This window comes from Lipotes vexillifer, unplaced genomic scaffold, assembly GCF_000442215.2.
Source record: "Lipotes vexillifer unplaced genomic scaffold, Lipotes_vexillifer_v1.1 scaffold436, whole genome shotgun sequence".
NCBI lineage: Eukaryota > Metazoa > Chordata > Mammalia > Artiodactyla > Lipotidae > Lipotes > Lipotes vexillifer.
In genome coordinates, this window is record NW_006796005.1 from 39,802 (window position 1) to 58,158 (window position 18,357).

An 18,357-nucleotide genomic window follows, 5' to 3' on the forward strand; every position below is an offset into this window, starting at 1 on the left:
GACATTATCTGCTCCAGCAGTCGTATGAGCACATCCCAGGACAGTGCTATTTGAATGGCAATACTAAATGACAGGAAGTTACTTATTCTAATCAAAAGGCCTATGATTTATAATGAAGTAAATCACTATATCCATTTACGGATCAAAACCCTGACATATTTAGAACAAAAGCAATCTCATCAGTGATAAGTACTATGTTCTTTGAAAAGAAGAAAAGAGAAAGAAAACACACAGAACATTTCCTTTTACCTGCATAAAGCCTCAATAGCATCTCTGTCCAAAAAATCATGCTCTCTCTTGACCAAGGAAATATCAATGGGGAACAGGAGATCTATAAGAAAAATAAAAACAAATACGTTTATTGAGCACCCAAGCTCTTCCAATCCAGCGCAGTTTAGCAGAGGGAAGAAAACAAGGTAATTTATTGAATACTTACTGTTTGCAGGACACTTCACTCCCTATCAAGTGCTGTGGGTATGTAAAGCAGCTTAAGGCAATTTCATCAGTGCCCTAAAGGAGCTTGGAATAAAGTGGTCTGCAGACTCAAATTATCTGTTGTCAAAGATAAGTGGTTCAAAACACTGTTCCACCTTTAAACACATCAGCAAGCAACAGACCTCTGCTATGTAAATTATAATTTAAACCAGAATGAATACCAGAAGGATGTTCACGGTAATGCGGCTGTTTTTTCCCTCCCATGTGTGTCTTTGCTCACATTTGATCAGGGAAGAGGTCACAGAAAACCGAGCCAAGGAAAGATCTAGAGAACTGTGGTAGTTGTCAATGGAATCCAACCATTTGCATGACATCAAAAGCTAACGAGAATTAAGGATGTGCTATTTTTAAACAAATACTAGCACTTCCATATGGCTTTTCAGGAGTTTATATAACTCCCACTAAAACAAAAGCCCAGCTCTAAAGCAGCTGTAGAACAATAGAATCCCAAATCCTTTCATCCTTGGAAGAGTTCACTACTCTAAGAACACGTAAGTTATATTAAAATCGAAAAGCAAAAAGGGGGAAAAGTCAACTCAATGAAAGAATTCCCTTTTCTGTCCCTTGTTGATAAATACACTCCAGGAAGAGTAGGGAGGAAGAAGACCAGCAGCCCCGCTGCGGAAATTTGCAACAGCTCTGGAATTGCCACTAGATAAAAGCAAGTTATCCCTCTTTGGTGTTCCAAGCACTTAGGGTAAATAATGGGCCTTCCTAGTAAAACGCTTATAAAATATCATGAGGGAGAGTCCTGCTATGCAACTCTGTGGGTTAGGAATAGGCAAAATAAGAGCACTGCAGGACACCAGGATTAACAGAACCAAAAACTCGCTTTGGCCCCCCAAATGGCTAATGCTGCATATACTGAAACAGACACGGCTATTGGTAGTTTTGGAGATGCAAGTAGCTAACAGTGTTCTACTTCAGGGGTTGACTAGGGAGCACATGACTGTTGCTTACGTTTTTATGGTTTCTAACTTAGGATCATTGGTTTTACAGGATGGTATGGAGCTCCTTATTCTTGGTCATCTATTTTCCAGAGACTACACTTATGAGTACCTTTTTTTTTTTTTTAAATAATGTTGAAAACTAACATAATGAGTATTTGGTCTATTCTTTTTTCTGAAAGCTAGCATTAGATTAGCGATCCTGTTCTCTGAATGGCTAGAGCCTAAACATTGATGAAGAAATTCATAAAATTCAGTATCACAGGATTTATCTCTTCATTACCTTATAGACCAAGTCTCTTAGGCAAATGATTAGTGGCACCACTATAGGGGCAATAAAAGAGAGGACTTCAAGTGAATGTAAACTATTAGTAAATAGAAGCAAGCCAGACTGTAAAGCTGTTTGAAGGTTCTGGCAATTGTATTTCACTTTGAACAGATAACCTGCACTCTAAGTATTAAAGGACAGAGCTGATATTAAAAAATATATTTTTAATACTTAATAAATGTAAATCGTAAAGTTCACATGCCTGTTACATGCATCTGAGAAAGCAACTCTGTTATATTAGCAATTCCTAACTCAGTGTACCCAGAGCTGTATTTTACTTTCCTGATCCAAATTAACTTTAAAATTCTGTTTAAAAAAAAAAAAATTCTAGGATAGGTAGGGACTAAATTCAAGAGAAGAGTGAAATAATTACATCTTTTTTTTTTTTTTTTTTCTGTATTTCTCAGAGTTCTTCAGGCTAGGATTAATCTTTCAGCTTGGGTTTAAGGGCAGGATGTTTATATTGTCAAGGACCGAAATAAAGGTAAACAGGAATCAAGGAATGAGTGGGATGGCATGTGGTGTGTGTGTACCCACCCTGCACATAAGGGTAGGATGAAGGGGAGAAATTATAAATGCTCAGAACAATGTACAGTATAACTTCAAAAGTAGGTTTATGCTTCAAAAGACTTATAAATGTCAAGGGACCCCAAAATGTAACTTGTGAAAATACAGTCTGCATTTTAGGATTTGGAAAGATGTAAGACACAGACCGGAACTGGATCTTAGCAAACATACACATCAGAAGAAAGGGCTTCTTGGCAGCAAATCAACACCAAAACTTGACATAATTGAAGGAAATTTAATTTCAAAACACGAGAACAAAAGGACAGCATGTTACTACCACTGCAAATGTAATTATCCTTCCTTATCTCCAGTAGAGCTGTGAACTGAAAATCCAATAGAATGCTGTTCCGCACCCCACCGCCACCAAAGCTCTACTGAGAGACAGAGATGCTGTAAACGGCAACAGGTCAAAAATTCTCCCAAAGGCAGGATAAGCAACTCCACCATAATAAACATGCAGGTTAACCAAACACCTTAAAAAGAAAGAAGAAAAGAAAAAGGAATTGGAGATATTCTCTGAAATGGAGGAAGAGTAAGATATTCTACATAGTCTAACTATAAAATAATTTTAAACCCATCTTCACGGAGAAATATCTTACGTTCAGTCTGGGCTACAATGAGGAAGGGCAGGCATTATAAACGAGGTAAGGAACTAAACTAGCCGAGTGAGCCAGGGAAGTAAAACGACCTCTGTGGTGGTCTCGCCCCAGTTTGCTTCCGGGGAGCACCCCAACCCCCTCTATATCCCTGCCGACCACGCTAGCATTTCCAAGCTGAAAACCTGTATCCGTTCTTAGTACGGGTTCATGGCGTTTTGCTCGTGTGTTAAAGAAGGATGCTGGTGACCACCAGCTCCAATTGAGAGCCCACTGCCATTGCTACAGGAAGCAGCCTGCTTGTTATCATCCTAGAAGGACGGAAGAGCAAAAGACACGTTTTAAAATCACTATTTATCGTGAGAAGAGTTGAACATCCCTGGTGAAAAGACTGAAGTGACATCATTTAACCTGGATCTTTCAGCAGTTTTGTCACATCATGGCTAAATGTCTCCCAACATCTCCTTCCTCTTAAGTGATAATAAAAAAGATGTATTCTTTAAATGAAAATTAACCAATATTATGCTTGCTTTTTGAGATTTTTGGCAATTTCTTTGAGGTATGAACTGTTTTATTTCTATAAAATATGAAGCGTCTACCACAGTGGTGGGCATCCCTGTTGGTGCAGAATTAATACTGGTTTGTTGATTAGCTGAATGGATGGCTGGATGGATGGAGGGATGAATGGATGAATGGATAGATGGAGGGATGGATGAATGAGAGACACCAGGTGCCGTCATCTCGGTAGAGTTAAGGAAACAAAGAATGCTCAAGTTGGAAGAGGCCTTGGAAGTCATTTATTCTCAAGGTAGGAGTCACTTCACTATCCACCCAACCTTGGCTTGCAAATCACCCATAAAATAGAGCTCATGAGTTCACAACTGTAGTTTTTTTTTAATGATTTCATGTAGAGAACAATAAGCCTCCCTTTTAAATAAACAGCCTCCTCCCCTCGCCTTGCACAGAGCACACTCTGCCCACCCTGGGCAGCCTGATGCTCAGGGCATGAGCGAGACTCAACGAGCTCATCGTCCTCAGCCTCAGCATCTGAGCGATGCCCAGAGCGCTAACGAGAAAACGAAGAACTAGAAAAAAGTCAGCCTAGGTCTTGATTTTTAAAAAAAGGTCCATTTTATCTTAATTAAAAAATCGAATAACATAGGAGAAATAATATTCATCAAATGGCAATCTATGGAAAAGTGAAAAGCCTAATGACAAAGCGGAGAAAGATATCTATGACACATGACCAACAAAGCCTTAGTATTTACTAGAATAAAGAGCTCTTATAAATCATCAAAAAAAAGCACAATCAACTCAGGGGAAAAATGGGCAACAGATATTTCACAGAAGAGCAAACATATATGGCCAAATGACACAAAGAAATGTGCCTTATCATTAAAAATTAGGAAAATGGCAGTCAAAATCCATAAGATATCATTTTATATCCATTTAATTGGCAAAAATTAAAGTCTGACAATATCAAGGGTTGAGAGCATGTGGATAGACAGGATCTTTATATATTACAGGGAGGAGTGAAAGTTGGCACAGGAACTTTTGAAAAACTTGCATTATAAAGTTGAACATACATCTCTATCACCCAGTAATGCTACTCTTAGGCATACACGCAAGACAAATTATTTCACGTGTACTGAAAGAGTGCAAGAATATTCCCAACAGTACAGTTTATAAAAGCAAAACAAAGAAAACCCCAAAATGCCCACCAATCAGTGTGGATATGATAAACTGTGGCATATCCACACAATGGAGTATTACACAGCAGTCAAAGGTGATGAACTATGAGGACACACAGTATGGAAGAACCTTAACAATAATAAATGAAAAAATTAAATCGTACAAGATTACATAGAGCATGATACCCTTTTTATAAAGATAAACAACTTTATAAAAATATTTATTTTAGGGAAATGCAATAAAGCTATATAAAAGGAAAGCAAGGAAATGATAAACCAAGGTTTCAGAATGATGGTTACTGCGGCTAGGGGATGGCAGAGGGATGGGAGACAGGTGGGTGTGTTATTATCAAGGTCCTAGCTGTTTTGGGTGGTTGCCACACTATTCCTTAATGAAATATTTAAGTAAATAATAAAATATCTGAAAATAAATCATAGATCAATAATAATCATGAGGGACTTCCCTGGTGTCAGAGTGGTTAAAAATCCGCCTGCCAATGCAGGGAACACGGGTTCGAGCCCTGGTCCAAGAAGATTCCACATGCCGCGGAGCAACTAAGTCCGTGTGTCACAACTACTGAGCCCGCGTGCTGCAACTACTGAAGCCCACTCGCCTAGAGCCTGTGCTCCACAACGAGAAGCCACCGCAATGAGAAGCCCGTGCACCGCGATGAAGAGTAGTCCCCGCTCGCCACAACTAGAGGAAGCCTGCGCACAGCAACGAAGACCCAATGCAGCCAAAAATTTAAAAATAAAATTAAAAAAAAAAGTGCAAAGCTTATAAAAGAATTATAATCATGAACCAAGGATATGATTTTGCCCATTAAAAAAGAATGGCATTCCCGGCTCACCTTCATACAACTGGGCGTACTGGGGGAATCCTGCCGCCCGTAGCCAATCACAAGCTTCTTTGGCTTCAATTTCTAGAATAGAACAGAGGACAGACAAACATGTTAGTCACGTGTAACTCAGCGTACTTCTTCTTCCTTAATAAACTCTGGTTTTGTTATATAAGCAAAAGACGACATCTGTTGAAAAGGGATAAGCGAAAAGCGAAAAAGAAAATCCACTTATTCAAATGGTTTCGATTTTTGTGCATCTTTTCAGACTTAAAAAAAACATGTAATTATCCATCTTTCCTTTAAAAAACCAAAAACAAAAATGGAGTCCCAGCAGTAAGTTACTCTGTGCTGCTTCTGTGTTCTGGTTATAAATGATTAAGAAAATAGGGCTTAATGAGAAAGTTGAAGAAGGATTAAATAATTATTAATTTTAGGCCTAGATGGACTAACTTGCTTTACTTTTCACGTCAATAAAAGGCCACCAAGTACATCTGACACCCTGGAAGAGCACTAACTTGACCAAAGGGACTGAGCTTCTGCCACACAATGGGATGCGTGTAACTGCCCAGGGGCTGTGAAGGTGTGCCTTCGGGTGCATCAGGCAGTAAGAGAGGGCTGGGCGGTCAGGGGCCCTGGAGGGCATTAAGTCAATAAACCCCACAATCTTGGCTTCTACTTCCCCGTGATTAACATCTTGTAGATAGTATTGATAAACAGAAAGGCCAAGAGCAACTGACACACCTGCGTTCAAATTCACTCAAGCACTTATTTACAATCCCGTTAAAACTGACTCACAGAGGAGGTCGGCACAGTCATTAGTTTCTCAGTTTGCACAAAGAATATTCTTTCAACCCTCTTCCCACCTTCCTCAGACCATTAGAGTACTTAAGGTATGTAAGGCTATTCACTCATTTATAAATGTCTCAACATTGCTTAATTTATTCCAGATACAAATCTTCATTATGCATCTCTCCTCTGAGCCAGATAGGAGGTTGACAGTCCATCATAGAGAAGTATGTCTAGTAACTTTATAATTTCAGAGCATTTTTTAAACTATTATTTTATGAGTTCCTTGGGTCTTTAAAGAAAAGAGAATTAAGAACACTCAAATTCATTAAAGCAAGTAGGAATGTCCTTATTTTTTTTATTTTTATTTTTTTTTAGATGTTGGGGGTAGGAGTTTATTAATTTATTTATTTTTGCTGTGTTGGGTCTTCGTTTCTGTGCGAGGGCTCTCTCTAGTTGTGGCAAGCGGGGGCCACTCTTCATCGCGGTGCGCGGGCCTCTCACTATCGCGGCCTCTCTTGTTGCGGAGCACAGGGTTCAGTAGTTGTGGCTCGCAGGCCTAGTTGCTCTGTGGCATGTGGGATCCCCCCAGACCAGGGCTCCAACCCGTGTGCCCTGCATTAGCAGGCAGATTCTCAACCACTGCGCCACCAGGGAAGCCCCGGAATGTCCTTATTGAACGAACGTGCCAAAGATAAAAGCCTGCTGCTATCTTCTGATGAGTTAGTTAATACCCAAACAAAAACAATTATGGCAGCAGAGAAGCAATAAATGACACGGCAGGGTTTATTAGTTTCATGAATCTTTTCAGTGTGGCGATGAAAGCAGCATCATAAAACGCAAGATTCAGGACTGAATTCGGGGAAGAAGGATAGAGTGACATGAATGTGTAAGAATCTCGAGGTGTGTACTAAATCATAGAATTGTCCAATGTGAATTACCTGCGCTAACATTTTTTCACGTATTTATAACCATGCCTTGTTTCAGAAAGGAATTAATGAAGCTTTAAGTAAAATCATAAAATAAACATTTTCCAGAGAACTACATTGCTGGAAAAACATATAAAAGCTCAACATTTTATTTTAAAGGATGTGGAAACTACTCTTTTCTCTATCCCCATGGCCCTTGCTCAAAGATAGATATGGAAAGAAAAAAAGTTAATTGTTTTTTAAAAATATTTTAAATATCTCACTTCTTCTATCTGGAGGTTATTTCCACTGAACACATTGTTAGACATCGAACAACAGATTGCTAAAAAGTAAATGTATTCGCTTTCTAAATATTTTACTTAATAAGTGGTGAGTAGCCAGAAATTCTCAACGTCCACCCTTTCTGGCCTGTACTCAGATATGACAACAGATCAGTGCACATGTGGCATGTGCGCGCGCGCGCACACACACACACACACACACACACACACGCCTTAACTGGACACAATTCTCCAGCCAGTATCACCACCTATTTAGAGAACGTTCCTGACTTCTTATTAAAATGGCTTCATGCCAAGAGGCACGAAAGATATAAGGTATTATTCTTCTAAAAAACCTTTAAATTTATATAATACTTTACAAATCACCAAGTGTTTTCACATATATTACTCCCTTAAGGCCCCACGTGACTTCAGGAACACATAAATGCCTACTGCTGTGTTGTCATCCTTATTCATTTTCCACCACTACAAAAAGAAATGCCCCCAAATGACCAAAATCGATCTAAAAGGCTGTGTTCAAACAGCCACTCTTCTTAGGGCCACTTGGTTAGAAAGAAATGATGTGAACAGGCCAAGGTTTGCTTCTTCAGCAGATAATTTAATGAAAGGTCTACAGTGGCTAAAAAGCAGCACTTCCAAGAACTACAGAGATAGTAATTTTACCTGCCTTTTCCTTTCCCTAATATAGATGAGAATGTCTTTCTTTTAGATATGAAACCCAGACAAGCCTGTATCTAGTTTACATTTAACAAAGTCCATTCATGAAAACTTAGGCTGCATAATAATAAATGAGAACTTAAACCCACTGTTTCTATAGAAATCAGAATTAGAAAATTGTAAAAATTGTAAAAAGCTGTCACTGATTTTTTTTTTTTTTTTTTTTTGGGTACCCGGGCCTCTTACTGTTGTGGCCTCTCCCGTTGTGCAGCACAGGCTCCGGATGCGCAGGCTCAGCGGCCATGGCTCACAGGCCCAGCTGCTCCGCGGCATGTGGGATCTTCCCGGACCGGGACACGAACCCGTGTCCCCTGCATCGGCAGGCGGACTCTCAACCACTGCTCCACCAGGGAAGCCCAACTGTCACTGATTTTTTAATAAATGAGACAGTTACTGACTTCACTCCCACCCCTTTCCAGTTACCAAGTGAAAATGATAACGATCTAAGTACTGATTTTTAAAAAATCAGCATTTCCATTTTATTTAACATGAAATGAACCTATGTCTTCATCCAGGTCAGGTAGGGATTTACCCCTTCTAGTTCCCTGGATCCAGGCCACAACTTTGACTCTTATCCTAACTGAAACTCCAAGTTTCCAATTCTCTCCTCTCTGAGACTGCAGCCACCAACTCTGCCTCATCAAACTTCCTGCATTACAGTTTTGATCTTGTCTCTCCTGCAAAAACTTCCCTGGAGCTCCACTGCTTAGAAAATCAAGTCTAAATATCTCCCTAGGTTTTCAAGGTTCTCCATGTGGCATCCAAACGAATCGTTCAGCTCCCTGTACTCCCTCCATACCCCAGCCAAAGTAAACTTGGTCCTTCCTCATCTCCCCACACATCCCTGGCTGGAAGTTCTCTCCTATCCCCCCATTATCCTTCAAGGCCTAGTCTAAGCGCCACCTCCTCTAGGAAGTCTTCCCAGATGCCTCCTGACAATTCTGTCAATGGCTAACTTTTCTTGAGCGCTGACTGTGCATAAGGCCCAGTTTAAGTACTTAAGGCACATGAATTCCTTGACTCCTCTTACTGATCCTAACACATGGGTTGCGAATATCATCCCACATGGGTTGGGAATATCATCCCCAAAATATGCAGATGAAGAAACAAGTGGAGAAACAACCAGCTCTCCTCGAAAACAAGCTTCCTTTCCATTCAAATGCCCTAGTGAACAGGAGAGCTAAGACTTGCAGAAATGAGCAACACCGGATTTTCCTGAAAAAATATGTAACAGTGAACAACACTTAAAATATTAAACAAAACCAGGTAAACGTTGCATTACTGCTGTCACTTTAACTCCCCATGCCTGTTTTTGGAGGCCTCTAGCTAGTTCTCAGGGTGTGACTTTTCCTTCAGTGGTCGAATGAAAAACTATCAGCACGGTTTTTAAAAAACATTCCCCACCAGGCAGAAGTGCCATCAGAAACTGGAAATACAGTGGAAATACAATGACACTTTTAGACGTGGGTCTTCTCTTAGCAAACAACAGACAAATGTGTGAAGGAGGAAACAGGAAATTTTTATTGGAACCACCTTTAATAATTAGTTGTATTAGATGAATGAGGTTCAGGACACCTTTGGTGTAAGGCTTGGGAACCATTAGGCCATATTTGCATGCTTCCTGGCATGATGGGATGACCCTATCTTCCCCTTACCTCTCAACAGTAAGTTAAACAGAAATTCCCCAACAGCGTCATCATTCCGCTGAACTCGCTGATCTTAGCGGCTGAGCAATGGTAATCGGGTCGAAGCAGGATGTGATTACTTCCATCTTCCCTTTGCTCTACTTTCACAGTGCGAACCCTCGTGCTTGCTTCCTGCCTTCTTTTCAATGTGCTCCTGAAATCAGGGCTCAAGGCAAATGCTACATGGACTTTACCTCTTAAATAAAATTCTAAGGAATTGGAGGAATGTAAGAAAATTCAAACATTTTCTAGATTCCTTGGATTCCCCCAACTATGGCAGACTTGCGGGCAAAGATCCATGGAAACGTTGATGTTCTTACAGCCCTGGAGAAGCACGTCAACTGTGTGAAGGCAGGCAGTGCTTTCTGATCTAAACCAAGATGCCTGCCCTGGTCACAAAAATTCTTTCAAATGGAAGGAGTAATTACTTCAAATGATCAGTTCTCTCGCCTCCGTTAAGGTGGCCAATTTTACAGGACTGCCGTACAGCTGGGCACCAACAGCCTAACCTTCCTGGGCAGGTGGGTTTCACAGGGCAGAGAAGCAAACCACAGCCTCAGACTCTTGATCTCAGTGGCTCTGAGCCTTGGATCCTAGTAGGCATCACCTTGGGGAGCTTTCTAAAACCACCCACCACTATCCACTCCCAGGTATTCTGATTTTCTCCGTCTAGGGAGGGCCCAAACAACATCTTTTTTAAAAAGCTCCTAAGTAAATGTAAAGGTAGCCAGGATTGGGAACCACTGAACCAGACAACATTTCTTTGCATGCCTTTATCCCAGACTCTTTCTTCCCCAATTATCCTAACAGCCTTCCAACTGAACTCTCTGATAACCCCTGCCCCCAAGAAATCTATCCTAGTCCAAAGGGTTCCTGAGCCCTGGGTTGATTTCTATGAAATACATAATTCATCATGTCACTCCTCTGCTTAGAATTCTTCCATGACTCTCCACTGCCTTTCACATACAATACAGTCCCGACTCCTCAGCAGACCCACAGCCGTCTTAACTCGGCCTCTGCTCAAGCCATTCCGCTCCTGGAAGGTCTCCAAATGCAAGCTCTGCTCCCATCTTCCTGAATTCCTTGGGGTTCGCAGGATGCATATCCTCTCTTAACACTTCAAGTTCTTTATCTCTTCTCTCTCCTGCGGCAAACAAATTCCCCCTCTGCATCCCATCAACCCCTCTCCCCCACCCTCCTCGGTATGGTGAGGTGCAAATACCAGAAGCTTCTTAATTCATTTGTGTATATCCTGAAAGACTGCTTTTCCCGCATTGGAAGCACACATACATTTGTTTGAAGGAAAAGAATCCATTAAAATTTCCCTTTCTTCAAAGACAGAGTAAAAAAACTACAACTTAAACCCCTGTCTCTTTGCAATTAATAAAAATAAATGTTCAACACATACACTGTCAAAGACCGGTTATCAGGAGTTACCTATGTAAAGTGAATTCCTGGTTGGGCTAAGTCAGATAGCACAACGTATATATTAATATTTATTAAACTCTTCTGTTATCTAATCACAGCAAAGATTATGACTAGCCACTAGCAACATTCCTACCCTCAGAAGCCTAAAAAAATTCTAAACATTTGCTGTGTCTATTCTGAAAGAAACCAGTTTGGAAGCTTTTGGAAGACCGGTCAATACTAATTCAGTTTCTAGGCCATTTGGCCTCACAGGAGCTGACCCCAATCCACCTTTAGATATATTCTAGTACAGCCACACATTTACGTGAAGCCAATCACCCTTCATTTCCCCCCTTAACTCAATATTTATTTATTGAACATCCACTGTCTGTGCTGCCAGCTGTGCTCAGGGACAATCAAAGGCACAGGTTCCTGCCCCGAAGCTGGAAGCCAAAGGGAAAGGTAATTCACAGTTGAGGGCACGATGTCAGATGATCCTCTACTTAGGAATGAACTGGTTTCCTAAGGGCTCTTCTGAGATCCCTGTATTTAAGTCCCAAGGGACCCTGTCTGGGCAGCACCAAAGAATCCACACTTCACAGGTGAGAGCCAGAGGTCTAACGATGGCCCACCCGTCGAGCTCCTTCCTCTACCCCTTCTGTCACCCCATCTACCTCCGGCTAACTGATCCAGCCTTACTGATCTCACACACCCCATGCCCCCTTTCCTGCTTTATTTTTTCTTCTTCCAAAACGTTTATTGTGTTTATTTTGTCTCACCCCTCTGCAAACTCGCAAGAGGCCAGTTTCTTTGCCTGTTTTACTCTTTGATATACCCCAAGCACTGCCAACAGTGTAGCGCACATAGTAGTTACTCGACAAATAAGTATTACATAAATAAATAAACTGCAATGTGATTTTCTTCTAGTGAAGTTGTCTTAATTTTTCAGACCAGGATCCACCATAAGAAACACGTTTTACATTGTAACCTGGCACACACATATATGCATATGTGTATACATGCACCCATTCATGTATACAAACACACGTGTGTGTATAAGCATATAAAAAACTGAAACAAGTTTCCCCAAATAACACTTACAATAAGTAATGCAGTCTTACATTTTTCCACTCTATTTTAAAAAATACTATTTGTTACCTCCCAAGGCAACCCATTTGAAATACACTATTCTCACACAGCTTTTTCTTAAAGAGAAAGGAAGGAAGGAAGGAAGGAGGAAGGAAGGAAGGAAGGGAGGGAGGGAGGGAGGGAGGGAGGGAGGAAGGAAGAAAGGAGAGGAGAAAAAAAAGAAAGAAAATAGTAAACTAAAACACTTCTGTATAGTACAGAGGAGATTGTGATGTGACAAAGGAAAGACACGTATGAATTCAGAGGTGGGAGGGGGAGAGAGGGAGGGGGCTGCTTGGGCACTCATTTTAATGCTCAGCCTTTATTTAAGGAGGCCTCATGATCTTTTATATAAGATTGGATTGCAGGAGAGGAGATTTGGAATAAAAGAGAACAAGCTAAGCGGAGAGCTGGCAAAACACAGGTGTGTGTGAAGGAATGGTACGTAGTCTCAATTTACTGTAACAGAGAACAAAGGAGGGGGAAGCATGCAGTGGAAAGCGGGTTATGCCACAGAGCAGATATAAGCATCTCCTTAGCCTGGTTACCCAATGAGCAACCAACACTATTTCCTCAGATGTAAAAGAGCTTTGCATCCGAGTTTCCCAAGTTCCTTCTAATAATCCAGCACAGAAAGGGGGCAAAGTATGACCTGTAACAGCTCAGGAAAATAGGTCCAGGAAAGAATCCATTGCTTAGTTAAGCAGTCTGAAGAAAATAATCTCTCTGGACCGGTTTCCTCATCTGTAAACTGTGGGATTGCTATAGGCTTCGTAAATTCCCTGTTTCTGACTCTAAGGATTCCTTTATGCCCCTTTCCCTTGCTCTCTAAGACAACCTTTAGACTAGGTTCCACTTCTGTTAATTTTCCAGATTTTTATCATCAACTACATGGAGACATCCTTCTCCCTTCAAAAAATTAGATCAACAGTAACTACTTCGAGTTCTCTAGCTCTGTAAATTTACTGGTTTATTGCCGAAGTATCTAATTTGCTTCTTAATAGATCAATTTCTTTATTTGTCCTACAAAGCCAATGTTCATATTACAGAGAACTCAAAACCCTAGGTGTTCTTGCATATGTATATCTACAACCCCCAAACTAAAATTAGTCTTTATAGGAAGAAAACACTTCAACCCATAGAAAACTTTGAGTTTTACTTTTTGTTCATTGATCCTGTACATTTGTGTTTCAGTTAATAGCACCATCCTGGCATCTACCAAACCAGTGAATTGGGGGCTGGCAAGCATCTTGGAACTTTTCATGTTTTCTCTTTACAAATGAGGAAGCTGGTCCAAAGTTTAAGGTCATTTGCTTAAGGTCCAGAGCCACCCAGGCCTCACTCCTGTTTAGAGAACTTCCTGCACACTGCAGTCTTGCCTACAAAGATCACCCTCACTTTTAAATCACTAGACTATTTTCCAGTACAAGTAAGAACTGGGAGTTTTGAGGGAGTTCTCTTTTTAAGTTTTTTTCTCCCCTCCTGCTTGAGATTTGGAGGCAGATATGTTGCTTTCTAGTGAAGAACATTCCTAGAAATAACATAAAGAGGGAAAAAAGGACCTATTTCCCCCAATGATGTGATGACAACTTAAACGGCTCTGCTTCGAAAAATGGAAACCTTGGGACACACAAGGCAAACCTACACCTGAGATTCTGCACAGGAGGCCACACTCTAGCAATGCAGAGTTAAATGAATTGAAATCCCCTTTGGGATCATTTAGGTCAAGTGTTTGCAAAACACAGTTTTTAACACACAAACCGGGAAAAAGCAAGTAGCTCATATCAAAAAATATATGCCCTTCCCTTGCAAAGGCAAACAGCTCTGTATTCATTTAAGCCCAGGCATGACCAGGAGCCTTCAGGCACTCCAGACTTGAGCTGATCTAGTTACTTCCAGGAACAGAAAACATCTCCCAGTGAATCAAAAATTGGCACTTACTACCCAACACAAAATAATCAAACTGAAATGAAAATAAACTATTAAGGAAATGGATGCTGCATCATCACACCTTTCTACTTCATTTCAATCTGGGGTGGGGCAAAAAAACCTTCCATTTACACACACATACACACACACACACTTCTAGTATTTTGCATCAAATACTTATGCATTTCAAACCATGCATTACTAAGAAAAGTGATTTGAAATAGCTCTTTAAATACTAAGTCCTTTAAAGATGATAATTGGGTAGATTAAGAAAATAACTTCAAGAAAGGAAACCATCTTAAACCAACTTTAAGGGCCTTATTTTTCTGAGCCTCATTTTTTTCATTCAGTGAAGTACATGGTTTAGGATTATATAATCCACTTCCTTTTAAACTTCTTTTTCAAGGCAAAAATACCTGGTCACAAACCTAAAATAACGCCTACCTCCCTATCTTCACCATTAAAGACTGACAGGCTCATCAAGTCTTTCTTTTACATATGTTAGCAAAGCTTATTCTACTAAACAACCCCTCCCCAATCTTTGGCTTCTTCCCTAAGTTCTACAGTGTTAGAGCACAGGAGAGATAAAATATTGTGCAAATTGTAGTGTTACAAAAACCTTAAGTTAGGAATAAAGAGAATAGTGAGAGATTCTAAAGAAACTGTTCACTCATATTTCAGTGCATCCTGACAGAGAAAAAAGATCTAGAATTGAATGAAACATCAAGTTGCCTTATCAAAGATCAATGAAAATAAAAACATGGCTGATACTGGTTAATACAAGCAGCTTTTAGCCACTCCTATGTCTAACCTCAAACAGGAAACACTACAGGCAGGCCTCATTTTACTGTACTTTGTAGATACCGCAGTTTTTACAAATGGAAGGTTTGTGGCAACCCTGTGTTGATCAAGTCTATTATTGGGGCCACTTTTCCAACAGCATTAAAAAATGCTGTTGGAAAAATGCTAAACAGCATTATGTTTAGATATAATGCTATTGCACACTTAGCAGACTACAGTATAACATAAACATCACTTTTATACGCACTGGGAAACTGAAAAAATTCATGTGACTTGCTTTATTCTTGTGGTCTGGAACCGAACCTGCAATACCTCCAGCGTATGCCTGTGTTCAATGTGACTTTCTCAGTTTTGTGCGAAAGGTGTAAGGAAAATAAGTATTACTGTTTTCTAGGTGAACTAAAGAATTATTTTCATCAAAATCGCTCATGACACCCAGCCCCCCAAACACACAAAATCTACTGGTCAAAATGTGACTCAGGTCCATCTGTTTAGTTTAAGAACATTACTGGTTTTATAACATACATTTTTCCTACAAACACATTAAGATCCTTATTTTGTTGTTTCCCTGTTTTGTTTACACATGGGGGCAGGAAGGGGTCTGAAGTTCCATTCAACTCACATATGACCTTGGACTAGTCATTGAACGTCCAGGCAACTCAGCTGCCCCCAGTAGGGAAGAGGCAATGTTTTTCCAGGCTGCCTTTGCAAAGTTCTGTAATTTCACATGGAATGACTTTTACAAATGCATAAGCACAATACAAGATCCCTTTTTGGTGCCACACAGTTTGAAAAGGGGAGTTGTGAAGAGATGTCCTTTTATGAGTTGATGATTTCTCCAAACTCAGGAGGGCAGGTGAAGATGATTTCAGAATTTCTGCATCTTCTCTATCTACTTCGTCACCTGAGTGTGACAATGGGCATAGCAAGGCTGGACTGCACCTCCCAGGTCCCTTCCTCTCTGGCTTCCTAAGTGCTGCAGCCTGGGAAATGCTACAAACTCAGGGTGTGGAAAACTTTTGTCCCTCAGACATCCTCTAGAGACTCCCACAAGGAGGAGGAAGGCGCCTTTCTGTCGAGCTGCAGGAAGCAGCCTCCAGCCCTCTCCACAGGACACTCAGAGGTGGGGCAGGGAAGAGAACAAAATGTGGATGGGAGGTGTCAAAGGCATCTGAGGACTCCACGCACTGACCTCAGCCTTCAGTTCGCCTTTGATTTTTCTCCTGGAGGTGGGAGGGGGTAAGACGTGAGAAGGCCATCAAGTTGAGGTATGTGTGGACAGAAAAGAAGCTTACTTTCCACTATGAAACTCACTCTAGTAGTAGCATTTTAAAAAACAAGGATGAAGGATTAGAGTGAATGATTCCCATTGTGTGTTGGCTTGACTTTAGTGAGGAATAATATTTTACCTTTTGGTGCCCAAGAACATTATTTCCTGGTAGGTAGGCCTTTTCAAGATGCCATTCAAAATGTTTTCAGTGACGGCTGGGAGAAAACTTTCCCTTAGAAATATTATTTTGGAATACTTTCACTGAAGAAAGCACTGTTCAGTACAGTTAATAGGGGCTAGAAAATGGTATCCCAACCCCCTTCCCCAAATATTAAAGACAGAGGCTCGAGTTCTCCATTCATGAGGCCCCTGAGAGAGGACGCAGAAACCACTCATTTGTCAACCTGGGACCCTAACATTTCAGCTCTCTACCTACCAGCACAAGCCCCCTAGAAAACTGCAAAGTAATTGCAAGGTTCTACTTGGCCACCAAATATTGTTTCCTCAATTGAATCAACTCCTGCCAAATATATGTCCATAATTGGAATCTACAGCCACACACACCTGGATGAAATCCTAGCTATCATGTACAGTAGGTGATCTCAGGCAAGGTATTTAACTCCCCCGAGCCTCAGTTTCCTCATCTGTAAAATGGGAATAATTATATCTACTTTGTGAGGTTCCCGTGAAGATTACATGTGACAATGAAAGCAAACTTCACGATAAATTTTAGCTTCTATAATGTTATTACTATTCTGTCAAAAGTCTGTGGATTTTTAATAAAAATTAAAAAGGAGTATCCACACTAGAGAAGGATGACTATCGTTTATGAGACTATAAAAAATATATATATATGTGTGTGTATCTATCTATCTATCTATGTATATACATATAGGCTAAAAACTCAAGACTTTCTTCCTACCCATTGTTAATTATGATGGCAAGAAGGGAACAGCTAGTGAAAAAAATGTTAAGACACAGTAGACCTAATTAAAGAAGCCCCAGCAGGACTACACCCTACTTATCATTGATCATGATAATCCTTAACAACAACACAGGCTCCCACAAGGAAAAGTACAAACAGACAGGAAGAGCCTTTCTCATCTGGGAATCTTACCCCTTTTACATTAATGAGATTTCTGACTAATTTGAGGAGACAAGAAAACACCACTGATTGTACTCACTCCAGCCATCCATTCCTGTAAAACATATTTTAACCCTACAGCACTGTCCTTCTTAAAAGAGTAAGAATTACCCTCAAGTCCCGGAACTCCTCCCTACACAATGGCTACACAATCAGATACACAGACAGTTGTGAAAATCCACTGCAGAAAAGCATTTTCCTCCTAATTTCACAGCCATGGAAAATAGGCACTTGGGACTGTGCTTTTTAGGACACAGTGCTGGATATTTACACTTTATGGTTGAGTATAAGTTCCCCCTGACCACCAGCAACGAGGACAATTTTTGATGTCTTGAACGCTGCATAGATTACTCCTTTGTGTTGTAGCCCCCAATGCCAAAGTAAGCATCTTAGAGGTAAACCCAGCTAAAATGAGCACTCAGAGAAACTCAAGAGAAATGACTAAGTTTAGAAATTAAATTCTCTCTCCTCCACTGGATTCTAACTCATATAATTCTAAGCATTAGACTAAGCCAACTTTAAAAATGAAAATCACCCTTCTCCCCGGGTCTGCTTTATAATTTCAACAGGCTTGGCATGACGTGAGCCTCCCTGACAGATGCACCATGGGCCAGCTTGTGCTATAATGTTCTAAAGCACTGAGAATTCGGTCTTTAGCGATTTGGCAATGTCCAGGGAGGAAGGGGAAACATCTGAAGTTATTTTTACTTTTGCAAGTCCTCTGGTTGTACAGGGTGAATGCTAGGGTGGGTCAAGTATTGTCTGGAACCTTCAGGGTCTTTTTTTTTTTTTTTTTTTTTTCTTTGCTTTTTTT

At 40.5% G+C, this 18,357-nt stretch overlaps 1 protein-coding gene across 4 annotated transcripts in view; it reads right to left on the minus strand.

The window, feature by feature from the left end:
- DLC1 (DLC1 Rho GTPase activating protein) overlaps nucleotides 1-18,357 on the minus strand; it is a 427,792-nt gene that overhangs the window by 21,022 nt on the left and 388,413 nt on the right. For 3 of the 4 annotated variants that reach the window (XM_007468094.1, XM_007468095.1, XM_007468096.1), the window contains 2 exons: nucleotides 5,476-5,547; nucleotides 250-331 (listed from right to left, as the gene is read on the minus strand). In XM_007468094.1, coding sequence (XP_007468156.1) covers nucleotides 250-331; nucleotides 5,476-5,547 — 154 coding nt within the window. Of the gene's footprint in view, nucleotides 1-249; nucleotides 332-5,475; nucleotides 5,550-7,527; nucleotides 7,557-18,357 lie in introns of those variants that run through there. The other variant, XM_007468097.1, reaches the window with a different exon arrangement.